This window comes from Coregonus lavaretus (genome assembly GCF_964263955.1).
Source record: "Coregonus lavaretus genome assembly, chromosome: 20".
Taxonomy (NCBI): domain Eukaryota; kingdom Metazoa; phylum Chordata; class Actinopteri; order Salmoniformes; family Salmonidae; genus Coregonus; species Coregonus lavaretus.
Window position 1 is genome coordinate 42,685,072 of NC_140007.1, and position 15,214 is coordinate 42,700,285.

The 15,214-nt window shown below is 40.7% G+C and overlaps 2 protein-coding genes across 2 annotated transcripts in view; both read left to right on the plus strand.

Annotated features, from left to right (window-relative positions):
- The window catches only part of LOC311148027 (tumor necrosis factor receptor superfamily member 5-like), a 120,731-nt gene that overhangs the window by 62,268 nt on the left and 43,249 nt on the right, over window positions 1-15,214 (plus strand). The gene's annotated exons all lie outside the window — the stretch shown is intronic.
- Window positions 1,920-14,503, plus strand: LOC311148024 (tumor necrosis factor receptor superfamily member 14-like). The gene is made up of 11 exons (XM_084184908.1): window positions 1,920-2,126; window positions 10,096-10,206; window positions 10,528-10,643; window positions 10,906-11,005; window positions 11,102-11,227; window positions 11,367-11,522; window positions 11,687-11,774; window positions 11,903-12,084; window positions 12,575-12,609; window positions 12,736-12,782; window positions 12,899-14,503. The coding sequence occupies exons 3-11, from the start codon at window positions 10,614-10,616 to the stop codon at window positions 12,957-12,959; spliced, it is 825 nt and encodes a 274-aa protein (XP_084041034.1). The 5' UTR covers window positions 1,920-2,126; window positions 10,096-10,206; window positions 10,528-10,613; the 3' UTR covers window positions 12,960-14,503.

A 15,214-nucleotide genomic window follows, 5' to 3' on the forward strand; every position in this document is an offset into this window, starting at 1 on the left:
AAGTATATGGGACAGTTTTTTTATTTTATCGTATAGCTTACAATATCTCAATGGTTATTACATAGAAGGTTTTAACATTCCATCTCAATTAATACAGTTTTGCTTTGAGACTGCTATCATAAAGATGAAACACGTTCTATCTCTATGGCTGCTAATGTCATAGAGTGGTTGTTACATAGAAATAGAATGAATTGCCAGGGTTAGAGGTTCCAAGCCCGTTATATTCATTCTATTTATATGGGTTGTTAGCCTACCACAGAGATCCTTTTCAATTATGTAAATCTAAACAAAGGCGTTTGAGGGAAACAATCAGAATGAATGAGAATGAACATGCTTTGCATCATGCTAAGAACAGCCCTTAGCGTGCATGCCTTCCTGCTTCATTGCAGCATTATTGTTTGTATGTAGTTTTTTTTTTTTATGCAATAAAAGTAGAGTTACAATTACATGAAAACAATGGGGATTACGGAAACAAAATCATCAAATTAAATTGCAGGCTAAATGTTCTTTAAAAACAAACACATTTATTTTTTAAGAAATCACACATTTAATATGGATTCACAATGGGGCTAATATCCACTCAGAATAAACATCCCTTTTGATAACCTTTATGGGTATTTAATTAAAATATTAGCTTCAAGCCTGTCCGGTTATCCTACAGACACAGTGCATTGTGACATGGTACTTGAAGGAGAATTGGATGTTAAACCCCTACAACTCATCCAGAATGCCGCAGCCCGTCTGGTGTTCAACCTTCCCAAGTTCTCTCACGTCACCCCCCTCCTCCGCACACTCCACTGGCTTCCAGTTGAAGCTCGCATCCGCTACAAGACCATGGTGCTTGCCTATGGAGCAGTGAGGGGAACGGCACCTCTGTACCTTCAGGCTCTGATCAGTCCCTACACCCAAACGAGGGCATTGCGTTCATCCACCTCTGGCCTGCTGGCTCCCCTTCCTCTGCGGAAGCATAGCTCCCGCTCAGCCCAGTCAAAACTGTTCGCTGCTCTGGCACCCCAATGGTGGAACAAGCTCCCTCACGACGCCAGGACAGCGGAGTCACTCACCACCTTCCGGAGACATTTGAAACCCCACCTCTTTAAGGAATACCTGGGATAGGATAAAGTAATCCTTCTAACCCCCCCCCCCCCCCCCCCCCCCAAATTGTAAAGTGGTTATCCCACTGGCTATAGGGTGAACGCACCAATTTGTGAGTCGCTCTGGCTAAGAGCGTCTGCTAAATGACGTTAATGTGCCCTTGAGCAAGGCACTTAACCCTAATTGCTCCTGTAAGTCGCTCTGGATAAGAGCGTCTGCTAAATGACTAAAATGTAAATGTAAATGTTAATAATTTGGTACTCTGTTTAGATTGAGCACATCTAAACGAAATCTACACTTTGTCATGACGACATAAACAGATGGATGTGTTCCAGACAAGTATGGCCATACCATCTATTGTCTGATTTGGCGATCTGGAGTGTAGGTCATTGTATTAAAAGCGTTATGATAATGTGATGGTGTGTGATCCCATATCTCCAGTGACGAGTCTCCTGAGTGGCGCAGTGTTCTAAGGCACTGCATCGCAGTGCAAACTGTGCCACTAGAGATCCTGGTTCGAATCCAGGCTCTGTCGCAGCCGGCCGCGACCGGGAGACTCATGGGCGGCGCACAATTGGCCCAGCCTAGGGCAGGGATGTAGCTCAGTTGATAGAGCATGGCGTTTGCAACGCCAGGGTTGTGGGTTCGATTCCCACGGGGGGCCAGTATAAAAAAAATATGTATTCACTAACTGTAAGTCGCTCTGGATAAGAGCGTCTGCTAAATGACTTAAAATGTAAAAAAAAAAAAAAAATGTCAAAACAATAATGGTTCGCTATGAAGCGTTCCAACACGATTTCCTGATTTTCACAGGCGAACAATTTACAAGTGAAATCATGGGGAAATGTTTTATTTTACCGACTGATACAACGTAGGGTTTCACCAAATTGACAGGAGTTTCATGATTTTTAATTCTGGGGTGGAATATCCTTTTAAATTATATAGCGTCTTATCAGCAGCCCTGCCTCCACCTCTCGCAAACGTTATTTGGAAAGTGAAAGTACAACAGTCAAAATACGAACCAAGGCAGGGTAAGATAAGGATTATTTGATGATATATAGAAATAGCCTACCTAACATGTTCAGTGCAGTAACTGAAAGAATAATGACATATTTTAATCATGATAAATGACTGTATTTGTAATTTGACGACAAGGCTGTTCTCTCCCTGTTTTCTTCAATGTCTGTTCTGCCTCTGGTGACTCAACTGCCTTCTGTTTTGAAAGTGCGCTGCTGAACAGTCGATTTTTCCCTGTTTTTGAAAAATGAAAAGCTTTGGCCTTGTCGTTTTCAAGAAAAATAATTAAAAGCTTACTTGTTTGTAACAACAAAACAGAGAAAATAATATAGCGAACCGGACGTAGGTCTTCTCCATTAATTATTTTGGCTTGCTGCCAGGGCGAATTGGCCGTCTGACAATTATTCTGGGAAAAGGCAGAAAGGACGGACCATTTTTTATTAGATAGGGCTGGTCGAACATTTTAAAAAATGCAATAATGATTTTTTTCTACAAATAAACATGGCCGGCGGCTCATCGGCCTGTTTTTCTACGACTTTTTTGACATTTCTCTGTTGTCACAATAATCAATATTGAGCATTTGGCTGACCAGTAGGCAACGGCCGTTCTCCTACCGAGATGGGCCGGCCCGGTTTTCTGATTGGCTGAGCTGAAGTGGCGCAAATTCACATTCAAAATCAAACGGGTATCAAAGAGAGTGATAAATACCTGCTGCCTGCTGGTTCTGCTGGTCCGAGTGCTGTGTCTGTGAGAAATGACAGACCAGCTGCTGCTGCAGAACTAATCAGTAGGAGGGGCATTTTATTTCTATATGCGGGCCCGTTTTTTTCACGGGACCTCCTGTGTGCACGCACTTGCGAATTTTGATAATGTGTGTTATAATAAAGACCATAGGCAGCTCTTGAGTTTCAAGTTTGGGGAAGCTTACAATTTATTTCTACATATCTCAAATCAAATTGTATTTGTCACATGCGCCGAATACAACAGGTGTAGACCTTACAGTGAAATGCTTACTTACAAGCCCTTAACCAACAATGCAGTTTTAAGAAAAATAAGTGTTAACTGCGTGCCAGTTATGATTCTTTTTATATGCACGTTTTCGTTTCTCAAAAGTATTGTCACGTGGTTAATCATAAAACTGAATAAACATTATAAAAATCAAAAAGTTAAAATTCAACTAAAGCCTTTGCTAAGAACACATTCAAATCAAATCGAGCTTTATTTATACATTTACATTTTAGTCATTTAGCAGACGCTCTTATCCAGAGCGACTTACAGTTAGTGAATACATATTTTTTTTATACTGGCCCCCCGTGGGAATCAAACCCACAACCCTGGCGTTGCAAACGCCATGCTCTATCAACTGAGCTACATCCCTGCCGGCCATTCCCTCCCCTACCCTGGACGACGCTGGGCCAATTGTGCGCCGCCCATGAGTCTCCCGGTCGCGGCCGGCGGCGACAGAGCCTGGATTCGAACCAGGATCTCTAGTGGCACAGTTAGCACTGCGATGCAGTGCCTTAGACCACTGCGCCACATGTCAGACATGGAATGCAACACAATGTTCTTCACAGGAAAACAATTATAATGACAATGAATTAAATATTTTATTTTATTAAACAACAAACATAAGAGGATAAAAAACCTAAGTCTCCCAAGTGGTGCAGTGGTCTAAGGCACTGCATCGCAGTGCTAGCTGTGCCACTAGAGATCCTGGTTTGAATCCAGGCTCTGCCGTGACTGGGAGACCCATGGGGCGGTGCACAATTGGCCCAGTGTAGGGGAGGGATTGGCCGGCAGGGATGTAGCTCAGTTGGTAGAGCATGGCGTTTGCAACGCCAGGGTTGTGAGTTCGTTTCCCATGGGGGGCCAGTATGATTTATTTTTATTTTTATTTATGCTCTGGATAAGAGCATCTGCTAAATGTAAAAACTGAACGACTAAAAAGCTAAAAACGTATGTTTTAAGATCTCTTTTAAATATGTCCACAGTTTCGGCCCCCCTCAGGCTATTCCAGAGGCTGGGGGCATAATAACTATAAGCTGACTCTCCATGCCTCTTGGTCCTAGGCGTTGGGATAGTTAAAAGGCCAGTGCCAGAGGACCTGATGGACATACTGGGTACATAACTTAAAAGCATGTCTGGCATGTGTTGGGGTGCACAATCGTGAATTGATTTAAAAACCAATAGAATAATCTTTAAATGAATTCTAAAACTCACAGGTAGCCAGTGAGAGACCTTAAAACCGGTGTAATTTGTATTTGTATTTATTATTGGTTCCTGCCAAGGCAGCAGCTACTCTTCCTGGGGTCCAGCAAAATTAAGGCTGTGGGGAGAACAAGTATTTGATACACTGCCGATTTTGCAGGTTTTCCTACTTACAAAGCATGTAGAGGTCTGTCATTTTTATCATAGGTACACTTCAACTGTGAGAGACGGAATCTAAAACAAAAATCCAGAAAATCACATTGTATGATTTTTAAGTAATTCATTTGCATTTTATTGCATGACATAAGTATTTGATCACCTACCAACCAGTAAGAATTCCGGCTCTCACAGACCTGTTAGTTTTTCTTTAAGAAGCCCTCCTGTTCACCACTCATTACCTGTATTAACTGCACCTGTTTGAACTCGTTACCTGTATAAAAGACACCTGTCCACACACTCAATCAAACATACTCCAACCTCTCCACAATGGCCAAGACCAGAGAGCTGTGTAAGGACATCAGGGATAAAATTGTAGACCTGCACAAGGCTGGGATGGGCTACAGGACAATAGGCAAGCAGCTTGGTGAGAAGGCAACAACTGGAAGAAAATGGAAGAAGTTCAAGATGACGGTCAATCACCCTCGGTCTGGGGCTCCATGCAAGATCTCACCTCGTGGGGCATCAATGATCATGAGGAAGGTGAGGGATCAGCCCAGAACTACACGGCAGGACCTGGTCAATGACTTGAAGAGAGCTGGGACCACAGTCTCAAAGAAAACCATTAGTAACACACTACGCCGTCATGGTGTCAGAGGAAGGCCCTCAAAATTGTCAAAGACTCCAGCCACCCTAGTCATAGACTGTTCTCTCTGCTACCGCACGGCAAGCGGTACCGGAGTGCCAAGTCTAGGTCCAAAAGACTTCTCAACAGCTTCTACCCCCAAGCCATAAGACTCCTGAACAGCTAATCATGGCTACCCGGACTATTTGCACTGCCCCCCCACCCCATCCTTTTTACGCTGCTGCTACTCTGTTAAGTATTTATGCATAGTCACTTTAACTCTACCCACATGTACATATTACCTCAACTACCTCAACTAGCCGGTGCCCCCGCACATTGACTATGCAACGGTACCCCCCTGTATATATAGCCTCCCTACTGTCACTTTATTTTACTGTATATATAGCCTCCCTACTGTCACTTTATTTCACTTCTGCTCTTTTTTTCTCAACACTTTTTTGTTGTTGTTTTATTCTTACTTTTTTGTTTAAAATAAATGCACTGTTGGTTAAGGGCTGTAAGTAAGCATTTCACTGTAATGTCTGCACCTGTTGTATTCGGCGCATGTGACCAATAACATTTGATTTGATTTGATTTGATTAAAATCCTGCAGCGCACGCAAGGTCCCCCTGCTCAAGCCAGCGCATGTCCAGGCCCGTCTGAAGTTTACCAATGACCATCTGGATGATCTAGAGGAGGAATGGGAGAAGGTCATGTGGTCTGATGAGACAAAAATAGAGCTTTTTGGTCTAAACTCCACTCGCCGTGTTTGGAGGAAGAAGAAGGATGAGTACAACCCCAAGAACCCCATCCCAACCGTGAAGCATGGAGGTGGAAACATCATTCTTTGGGGATGCTTTTCTGCAAAGGGGACAGGACGACTGCACCGTATTGAGGGGATGATGGATGGGGCCATGTATCGCGAGATCTTGGCCAACAACCTCCTTCCCTCAGTAAGAGCATTGAAGATGGGTTGTGGCTGGGTCTTCCAGCATGACAATGACCCGAAACACACAGCCAGGGCAACTAAGGAGTGGCTCCGTAAGAAGCATCTCAAGGTCCTGGAGTGGCCTAGCCAGTCTCCAGACCTGAACCCAATAGAAAATCTTTGGAGGGAGCTGAAAGTCCGTATTGCCCAGCAACAGCCCCGAAACCTGAAGGATCTGGAGAAGGTCTGTATGGAGGAGTGGGCCAAAATCCCTGCTGCAGTGTGTGCAAACCTGGTCAAGACCTACAGGAAACATATGATCTCTGTAATTGCAAACAAAGGTTTCTGTACCAAAAATTAAGTTCTGCTTTTCTGATGTATCAAATACTTATGTCATGCAATAAAATGCAAATTAATTACTTAAAAATCATACAATGTGATTTTCTGGATTTATGTTTTAGATTCCGTCTCTCACAGTTGAAGTGTACCTATGATAAAAATTACAGACCTCTACATGCTTTGTAAATAGGAAAACCTGCAAAATCGGCAGTGTATCAAATACTTGTTCTCCCCACTGTATATATATATATATATATATATATATTTATATTTACATTACAATACATTCACAACAGATTTCACAACACCTTCAGTGTGTGCCCTCAGGCCCCTACTCTACTACCACATATCTACAACACAAAATCCATGTATACGTGTGTGTATAGTGCGTATGTTATTGCGTGTGTGTATGTTTGTGTCGCTCCACAGTCCCCGCTGTTCCATACGGAACTGTAATGTGTGCTATTCGGAGACCATTACAGTAGTCAAGCCTGCTTGTAATAAAAGCATGGATGAGTCTCTCTGTATCAGCCTGAGAGAGAAACGGCCGTACCTTGGCAATGTTCCTCAGGTGGTAAAAAGCTATTTTGGTCACATTCCTAATGTGTATATTCGTAATTGAGTTCAGAATCTAAAATAACACCTAGGTTTTTTACCTTGTGTTTTATCTTTATTACCTGTGAATTAAAATGTGCGGCCAGATTCTCGCTCTGTGCTTTGGCTCCAACAATAAGTACCTCAGTCTTGTCTTGAGTTAGCTGGAGGAAGTTGTGAGCCATCCAAGTATTTACATCACTAATATAGTCTAATAAATATATCCGTGGAGCTAAAATCCTCTGGTGACACAGAAATGTAAAGTTGCGTCGTCTGCATAGCAGTGAAAATCAATGCTGTGCTTTCTGATAACGCTGCAATGGGGTAACATATATAAACTGAACAGTACCGGAACAAAAATCTAATCTTGTGGAACACTACATGTGATATGTATTTTTTCTGAGATATGCTAGTGAAGTGCAACATTGTATCAACTCAGGAGGTTGGTGTGCTCAGGGGCACGCGCTCCCTCAACGTTATCAGCACAGAGAAACCACACATGCTCACTGCTCACATGGAGCACTCCAAACAAAAGACAATAAAAAATGGACAAAACTCCTAAATTATGATTATGAAATAAACCAAAACGTGTTTCTCACAAGTGTAGCAGGTTGCAAACAACGTTTCCACTCCGAGAATGAGAACGGTAAATTATTGTAATGCATGCATTAACAGTAATTAATGTAACCAAATGACAGGGATTAACGGTACATTCACTAGGCCTACTGGTTACATATGTAATGGGGAATTGATCAAAATAAATAAACAAAGGGCAAACAATTCACACAATAAAACAATGAATGTTCAAGAATTGTCTGGAGACAGCAGAGCACATTCTGGAGAGCTGAGTTCATTCATTCTGGAGAAAGACGCCCATATATTGGCCACACACCTCTCTGCTTCTTCTTGTCTCAATATTTTAAATTATACTCAAGACACATTATCGTCACACATTTTAGATGCTTTTCACTGACAGACAAAACTCAATAATCAGCTAGGCCTATTTCGTCGTGCTCCGCCCAGATTGCTGGCTTCCCAAATAGAGGATCATTAGTCATGGGTCTTGTCCTGGAGGCAGAACTAAGCAATTTCCCCTTAAATAGGCCAGCTGCAAAGTCAAAATTGGCTATATTGTAAACATTTATTAAAACAAAAGTGTGCTTTTTGGTCTTAATTTAAGGTTAGTCATTAGAGTTAGCAGTGTGGTTAAGGTTAGGGTTAAGTTTAGGGTTAGGTTTACAATCAGATTTTATGACTTTGTGGGTGTGCCAGCTAGGGACCACTGCAGAGCTGCCTCCAGAACAAGATTCATGACAAAAAAATACTAACCTGCTGTTTTTGAGACAATAATTTGGTGCAATGCCATAAGACAATGTTAGTGACCAGATTGAATAGGCAAAGGCATAACTATTAAATACATGCTATATGTATCCTATTAAAATATGTGTGTATATATACAGTGCATTCAGAAAAGTATTCAGACCCCTTGACTTTTGTTATGTTACAACCTTATTCTAAAATGGATTGAATAAAACATTTTCCTCAACAATCTACACACAATACCCCATAATGACAAAGCCAAAAACTGGTTTTCACATAAATATTCAGACCCTTTGCTATGACACTCGAAATTGAGCTCAGGTGCATCCTGTTTGCATTGATAATTCTTGAGATGTTTCTACAACTTGATAGAAGTACACCTCTGGTAAATTGAATTGATTGGACATGATTTGGAAAGGCACACACCTGTCTATGTAAAGGTCCCACAGTTGACAGTGCATGTCAGAGAAAAAACCAAGCCATGAGGTCGAAGGAATTGTCCGTAGAGCTCTGAGACAGGATTGTGTCGAGGCACAGATCTGGGGAATCGAAGGTCCCCAAGAACACAGTGGCCTCCACCATTCTTAAATGGAAGAAGTTTGGAACCCCCAAGCCTCTTCCTAGAGCTGGCCGCCCGGCCAAACTGAGCAATCGGGGGAGAAGGGCCTTGGTCAGGGAGGAGACCAAGAACCTGATGGTTACTTTAACAGAGCTCCAGAGTTCCTCTATGGAGATAGGAGAACCTTCCAGATGGACAACCATCTCTGCAGCACTCCACCAATCAGGCCTTTATGGTAGAGTGGCCAGACGGAAGCCACTCCTCAATAAAAGGTACATGACAGCCCACGTGGAGTTTGCCAAAAGGCACCTAAAGACTCTCAGACCATGAGAAACAAGATTCTCTGGTCTGATGATACCAAGATCGAACTTTTTGGCCTGAATGCCAAGTGTCACGTCTGGAGGACACCTGGCACCATCCCTATGGTGAAGCATGGTGGTGGCAGCATCATGTTGTGGGGATGTTTTTCAGCGGCAGGGACTGGGAAACTAGTCAGGATCGAGGGAAAGATGAACGGAGCAAAGTACAGAGAGATCCTTGATGAAAACCTGCTCCAGAGCGCTCAGGACCTCAGACTGGGGCAAAGGTTCACCTTCCAACAGGACAACAACCCTAAGCACACAGCCAAGATAACACAGGAGGGGCTTCGGGACAAGTCACCGAATGTCCTTGAGTGGCCCAACCTAAGCCCGATCGAACATCTCTGGAGAGACCTGAAAATAGCTGTGCAGCAACGCTCCCCATCAAACCTGACAGAGCTTAAAAGGATCTGCAGAGAAGAATGGGAGAAAGTCCCCAAATACAGGTATACAGGTGTGCCAAGCTTGTAGCGTCATACCCAAGAAGACTCAAGGCTGTAATCGCTGCCAAAGGTGCTTCAACAAAGTACTTAGTAAAGGGTCTGAATACTAATGTAAATGTGATATTTCCGTATATATGTTTTTTTTGTTGCAAACATTTCTTTACAAAAGTTTTTGCTTTGTCATTATGGCATTTTAGAATAAAGCTGTAACATAACAAAATGTGGAAAAAGTCAAGGGATCTGAACACTTTCCGAATGCACTGTATATATATATATATATATATATATATATATATATATATATATATATATATATAGCTTTATTTCAGTTTCCCACTTCCTACCCACCAGGAAGCCACAACCCCCACATTGAAAACCACTGATCTATAAGGCATTTATTCAGTGATTTTCTTCTTGGTCTAATATGTATGTGTTTATTCATTCACAACTAGGATGTTGATGAGACCAGTACAGGCAGTGTGGTCCCCTCCTCCTCTGTTCCCAGTGATGCTAGTCATAGCACAGACAGCTCAGCTGCTGCTACAGAGTCAAGTGTAGTGGAGGTAGGAATACCACACACAGAGAGAGACACACTGACACACACACGGTCAATACTGCTGCTACTATTGACTTTATTGCACATCCCAGCATATACTGCATATTCCTATTGTGTATATATTCCTAGTACAGTCGTGGTCAAAAGTTTTGAGAATGACACAAATATTAATTTTCACAAAGTCTGCTTCCTCAGTTTTTATGATGGCAATTTGCATATACTCCAGAATGTTATGAAGAGTGATCAGATGAATTGCAATTCATTGCAAAGTCCCTCTTTGCCATGAAAATGAACTTAATCCCCAAAAAACATTTCCACTGCATTTCAGCCCTGCCACAAAAGGACCAGCTGTTCATCTCCATACTTCAAAATTCCTAAAAACTTCCCAAATGAGTTGGTGAGGATTGAGGAACCATGACACAGTTTGAAAGCTTGATATGGACTGTAAGTGAAACATTTCTGATTTGCACATTTTGTGGCTTGGCATCTTTCAAAAACAATTGATCAATGTAAATATTTCCTCTATAAAATATAAATCAGAGTTATTATTAGCCTACTAGTTCTGTCCATTTTACTGAAACCTTAATAGAAGTACATTTTCACATCTATTGACTGAATTTGCAGATACTACTTCTGTAAGTTTTATGAATACACACCATCAGTTTAGATTTTTGTGATTTTTTTCTAACATGTTCTCTACTTCCAGGTACCTAATATATTGGTGCTTGTAAGCATTGGATCCTGTATTGCATGTGGTAGAGCCGAGTACAGAATAGGGGATGAATGTTGTCCCATGTGTTCACCAGGTAAGGAACCTCTCTTTACATCATATGAATCACCAGACATTAATACATCATCAACACCAACAGAAAAACATGACATTGTGATTCTCTCTTCTGCAGGAAATCGTGTTTATAAGCATTGTACTGAATTCACCAGCACCAGCTGTGTGCCCTGTGTTGATTCTACATTCCTTGATGAGCCCAATGGTCTCATGAAATGCAAAGTGTGTACCAACTGTGATCCAGGTAAGAGTGGTCCTGAAACCCACACACAAACACTGACATGTTAGTCTATGCTGTTGTGCTATGAGGATATGTCAGTTAGTATAAATTAAATGTGCCTCATATTTTGCATCAGATAATACATGCCATGTTTTCTCCATAGGTTTGGGTTTGATGGTAAAGCAGCCATGTAGACCTTCATCAGACACTGTCTGTGGGACACTGGAGGGGTTCTACTGTCTAGACCCAACTAAGGATGGTTGTAGAGCAGCCCAGAGACAAAGCAGCTGTAAACCTGGTCAATACATCAGCCACACAGGTTGGTCTTCTGTCTCACTCATTATACTAATTGTGTTGTCATAATTCATTTGAGTCAAGTTGTTAACTTCAGTGTGAATAATCATTAACAGTTAATGGAATTAAAGAAGTGGGGGAAAAAACGAATGCAATTATTAATTAACGTTTCAACATGTATTTGTGCAGGAACAACATCTACAGATACTGTGTGTGCTGACTGCACTGGTGATACTTATTCAAATGGATCATTTACATCCTGCCAAACATACACAGAGTAAGTAAATGGTTATTTCCCTCAAAATATAAACTAAATACTACAATAATATGCTCACATAGGAATGTAAAACTGAAAGTTTGGTGACCAAATTGTCAGTTACCAGTGGTCTGTTTCTCTTATTATAGATGTGATACCTTGAAGCTTCAGCAAATTAAACCTGGAACTCATTCATCCAACTCTGAATGCGGACCACAGACCTCCCCTCCCATAGCTGCAATAATATCTCCTGTTGTGGTGGTGGTACTAGCTGTGATAGCAGTGACGACAGTAGTTATTAGAAGAAAAAAAACAACATATCCTGTATCTGGTGAGATTATTTTGGTGAATTGTACAGTTTCATTTATTGTTTTAATTGCCCAGATGAACAAGTGAGAAATATCCAGCACTAAATCAAATCAAATGTTATTTGTCACATGCGCCGAATACACCGAGTGTAGACTTGCTTTCTTACGAGCCCTTCCAAACGATGCAGTTTGGTAACACACAAGAATAAAATACAGAAGAATGGAGCTATATACAGGGAGTATCAGTAAAGTTCCCGTGTGGCTCAGTTGGTAGAGCATGGCGCAACGTCAGGATTGTGGGTTCGATTCACACGGGGGAACAGTATGAAAAATGTATGCACTCTGGAAAAGAGCATCTGCTAAATGACTAAAATAAATAAATATAAATACTAGAGCACACAAGATTAATGAAATACACAAGAATGTTTTGAAAATCATGACAATGCCATACAGTGTATGTTATCGATTTCTAAATTTGTTTTTGTCTCAATGTTAATTATTGTACCTTTCCAGAGAGGCCTTTTCAAGAGACACAAAGCCCTACAGAGGTATGTTAATGAATAACCCCCACAGTATTTTCTATCATACTCAATGTGGTAAGGAGACGGCTGACAGGAATTTATATTACCCCAACGGTTTTTATGTTTTATTGAGTTTAGGTTTCTTTTTACTAGGTATCAGACAGAGGGAACATCAATGCTGTTTGTGGGAACAAGAACAGGTAAGGAATCATAACTTATAAGAATCATATGCTTGAGTTCATGAATTTCAGCCTGATTTGAACTAAAAATATTTATGATTTATTACTTGACTACTTATGAATGTTATGCTTACCAGATTCAACCCTCCAGGACATTCATCAGAACAGTCCAGTCTAATGTGTGGTTCATTGGCTTGAAAACTAGACTAGGCAGTAGGGCCCAATTTCTGTACACTACACGGTAAATGTGATCTAGACTAAATTTTTAAATAAATGTTGGAGGCTGGCATATTTGTTTTGTGGTGTACAGATTAAAAAGACCATGACCTTGATAGACAACCTGAAACACTAAAACGTAACTATTTTTTTTCAATGTTTTTTTCATCTTCCAATACTGGGGATGAAGATGGAGACCGTAGTAGGAGCCAGGTCTGTTCTGGCCAGGAAAGGTCAGGTGTGTCCATGATTTCAATGGTCAGTCCAAGTCAGTTGAAGGTAATATGGAATAAAACACAAAGGAGATTTTGTAAGACACTGCACCTGGTCTTTGGATGGTGGTGCAAAATACAAGGACAACTTGGAGCAATTGCCCTTTGAGGAAATCTACAGATGATCCCACAACATCCTCATGGAACTTGTGGAACTTGTGCTTCTGGTGATGGTGTACTGTAGATTCTGTTGACACAAACTGTGCAAAGGACATATGAATGACATGGCCTGGACACTGGTATGGAAAAATGGACTCCACTTACTTGTTTTGTGACCATGGATTTGTATAATCCCACAGAATAAACATCAAGAGGCAATGGTGCAGTGTGTGACCCATGATGCATACCAATGGGACAAATGTTTTATGCAAATCTTTTGCATACAGTTCTCTTCTTACAATCCTCCCAAAATATATTATTTATTGTCACATACACCGGGATACGTGCAGTGAAATGTGTTGTTTTACAGGGTCAGCCATAGTAGTACGCTGGAGCAAATTAGGTTTAAGTGCCTTGCTCAAGGGCACATCGACAGATTTTTCACCTTGATTGTGTAGTTATTTGTATTGTACAGTTCCTTTGCTTTTGGTGTGTATTTTGTAGATATTGTATTATACTTTGCACATTATTCAATGCCATTATTCATTGTATTGATAATGAATTTATGTTTTTGATTCCATGGGTTTAAAGTCTATTCTATTGAATCCATTTGCTTCTCTGTAAGTCATGGGTTGTGCTTGTTTCACCAGCCATCAGTGCTCAGTCTCTCTGATGATAGGTAGATGAGCTTTAATATTGCAGATAGATTGTAACTTCCATCAATGTATTTGTCTGCATCACTTCCAATCCCCCAGATGTTTTTTTTCTCTCACACATATATATATATATATATATATATATATATATATATATACACACATACATACATTGTTTGTTTGTTTTTACTCCTGAACTTCCTCAACCATCTGGTTTGCTTCTTTATGTCATATCTTTCTAACTGTGCTCTTTCACTAAAGCTCTCAACCTATAACCTATATACTTATTATGGACACAGTATGCTTACATTATTAGTTATCTTGTTGTTATTAGTCCCATCCTTCAACTCCATTCAACACCACCCATCTATCTCTTAACACCATCCATATTGGATTTCTATTTGCCATATATATTTCAACCGTACTGTGATGTTTTACAAAAGTTCTGAACCTTTCTATTCTCATTGTTTCTACAGATTGTAAATTGAAAATAAACATTTTTGCTAAAAGTATTATTATATTATTGATCGATTGACTATGACTTTTCAGATCACCCAGTAATGCTATCTGCAGGGTTAGCTCCAGGTAAATATTGCAATCCTTTAGCAATTCCTGGACCTGTGTCCAAAAACAAGCTACAAATGATGTATATTGTTGCTGTAAGTGTATTGATGGTGACAGATCCAATGTCCCCTCTTGGGATGAATAAGTAGAGGATCCCCAATAAAATTAGGCCAGCTAACTTTCTTAATGTTCTTATGTTCAAGTGTCCCAGCTACATTGTAAAAATGCAATTGAATAAAGCAAATTGATTGAAGCAAAATGTGAAAACTGCAAGGGTGTGAGGAGGCCAGTTAAGTTCATTTGTGTAATGAACTTCCTGATATTTCAGACTTGTATTATTGACTAAATTCCAAAACAATTCTTAATTTCTTCAGAGATTCCAAACGAGAAGGATTGTGTTAACAATCCTTTAAAAAGTGCATCCTTCCTCCCTTCCTTGAAGACTTAATGTTGTCATGTTGTGTTGCTACCATGCTGTGTTGTCATGTGTTGCTACCATGCTGTGTTGTCATGTGTTGCTACCATGCTGTGTTGTCATGTTGTGTTGCTACCATGCTGTGTTGTCATGTGTTGCTACCATGCTATGTTGTTGTCTTAGGTCTCTCTTTATGCAGTGTTGTCTCTCTTGTCATGATGTGTGTTTTGT

Coding starts and splice junctions, on each gene's coding strand:
- LOC311148024 (XM_084184908.1), top strand. CDS start 10,614: ATGACACAGTTTGAAAGCTTGATATGGACT. Junction 12,085..12,574: donor AACAACATATCCTGTATCTG/GTGAGATTATTT, acceptor GTACCTTTCCAG/AGAGGCCTTTTCAAGAGACA. Junction 12,610..12,735: donor AGACACAAAGCCCTACAGAG/GTATGTTAATGA, acceptor TCTTTTTACTAG/GTATCAGACAGAGGGAACAT.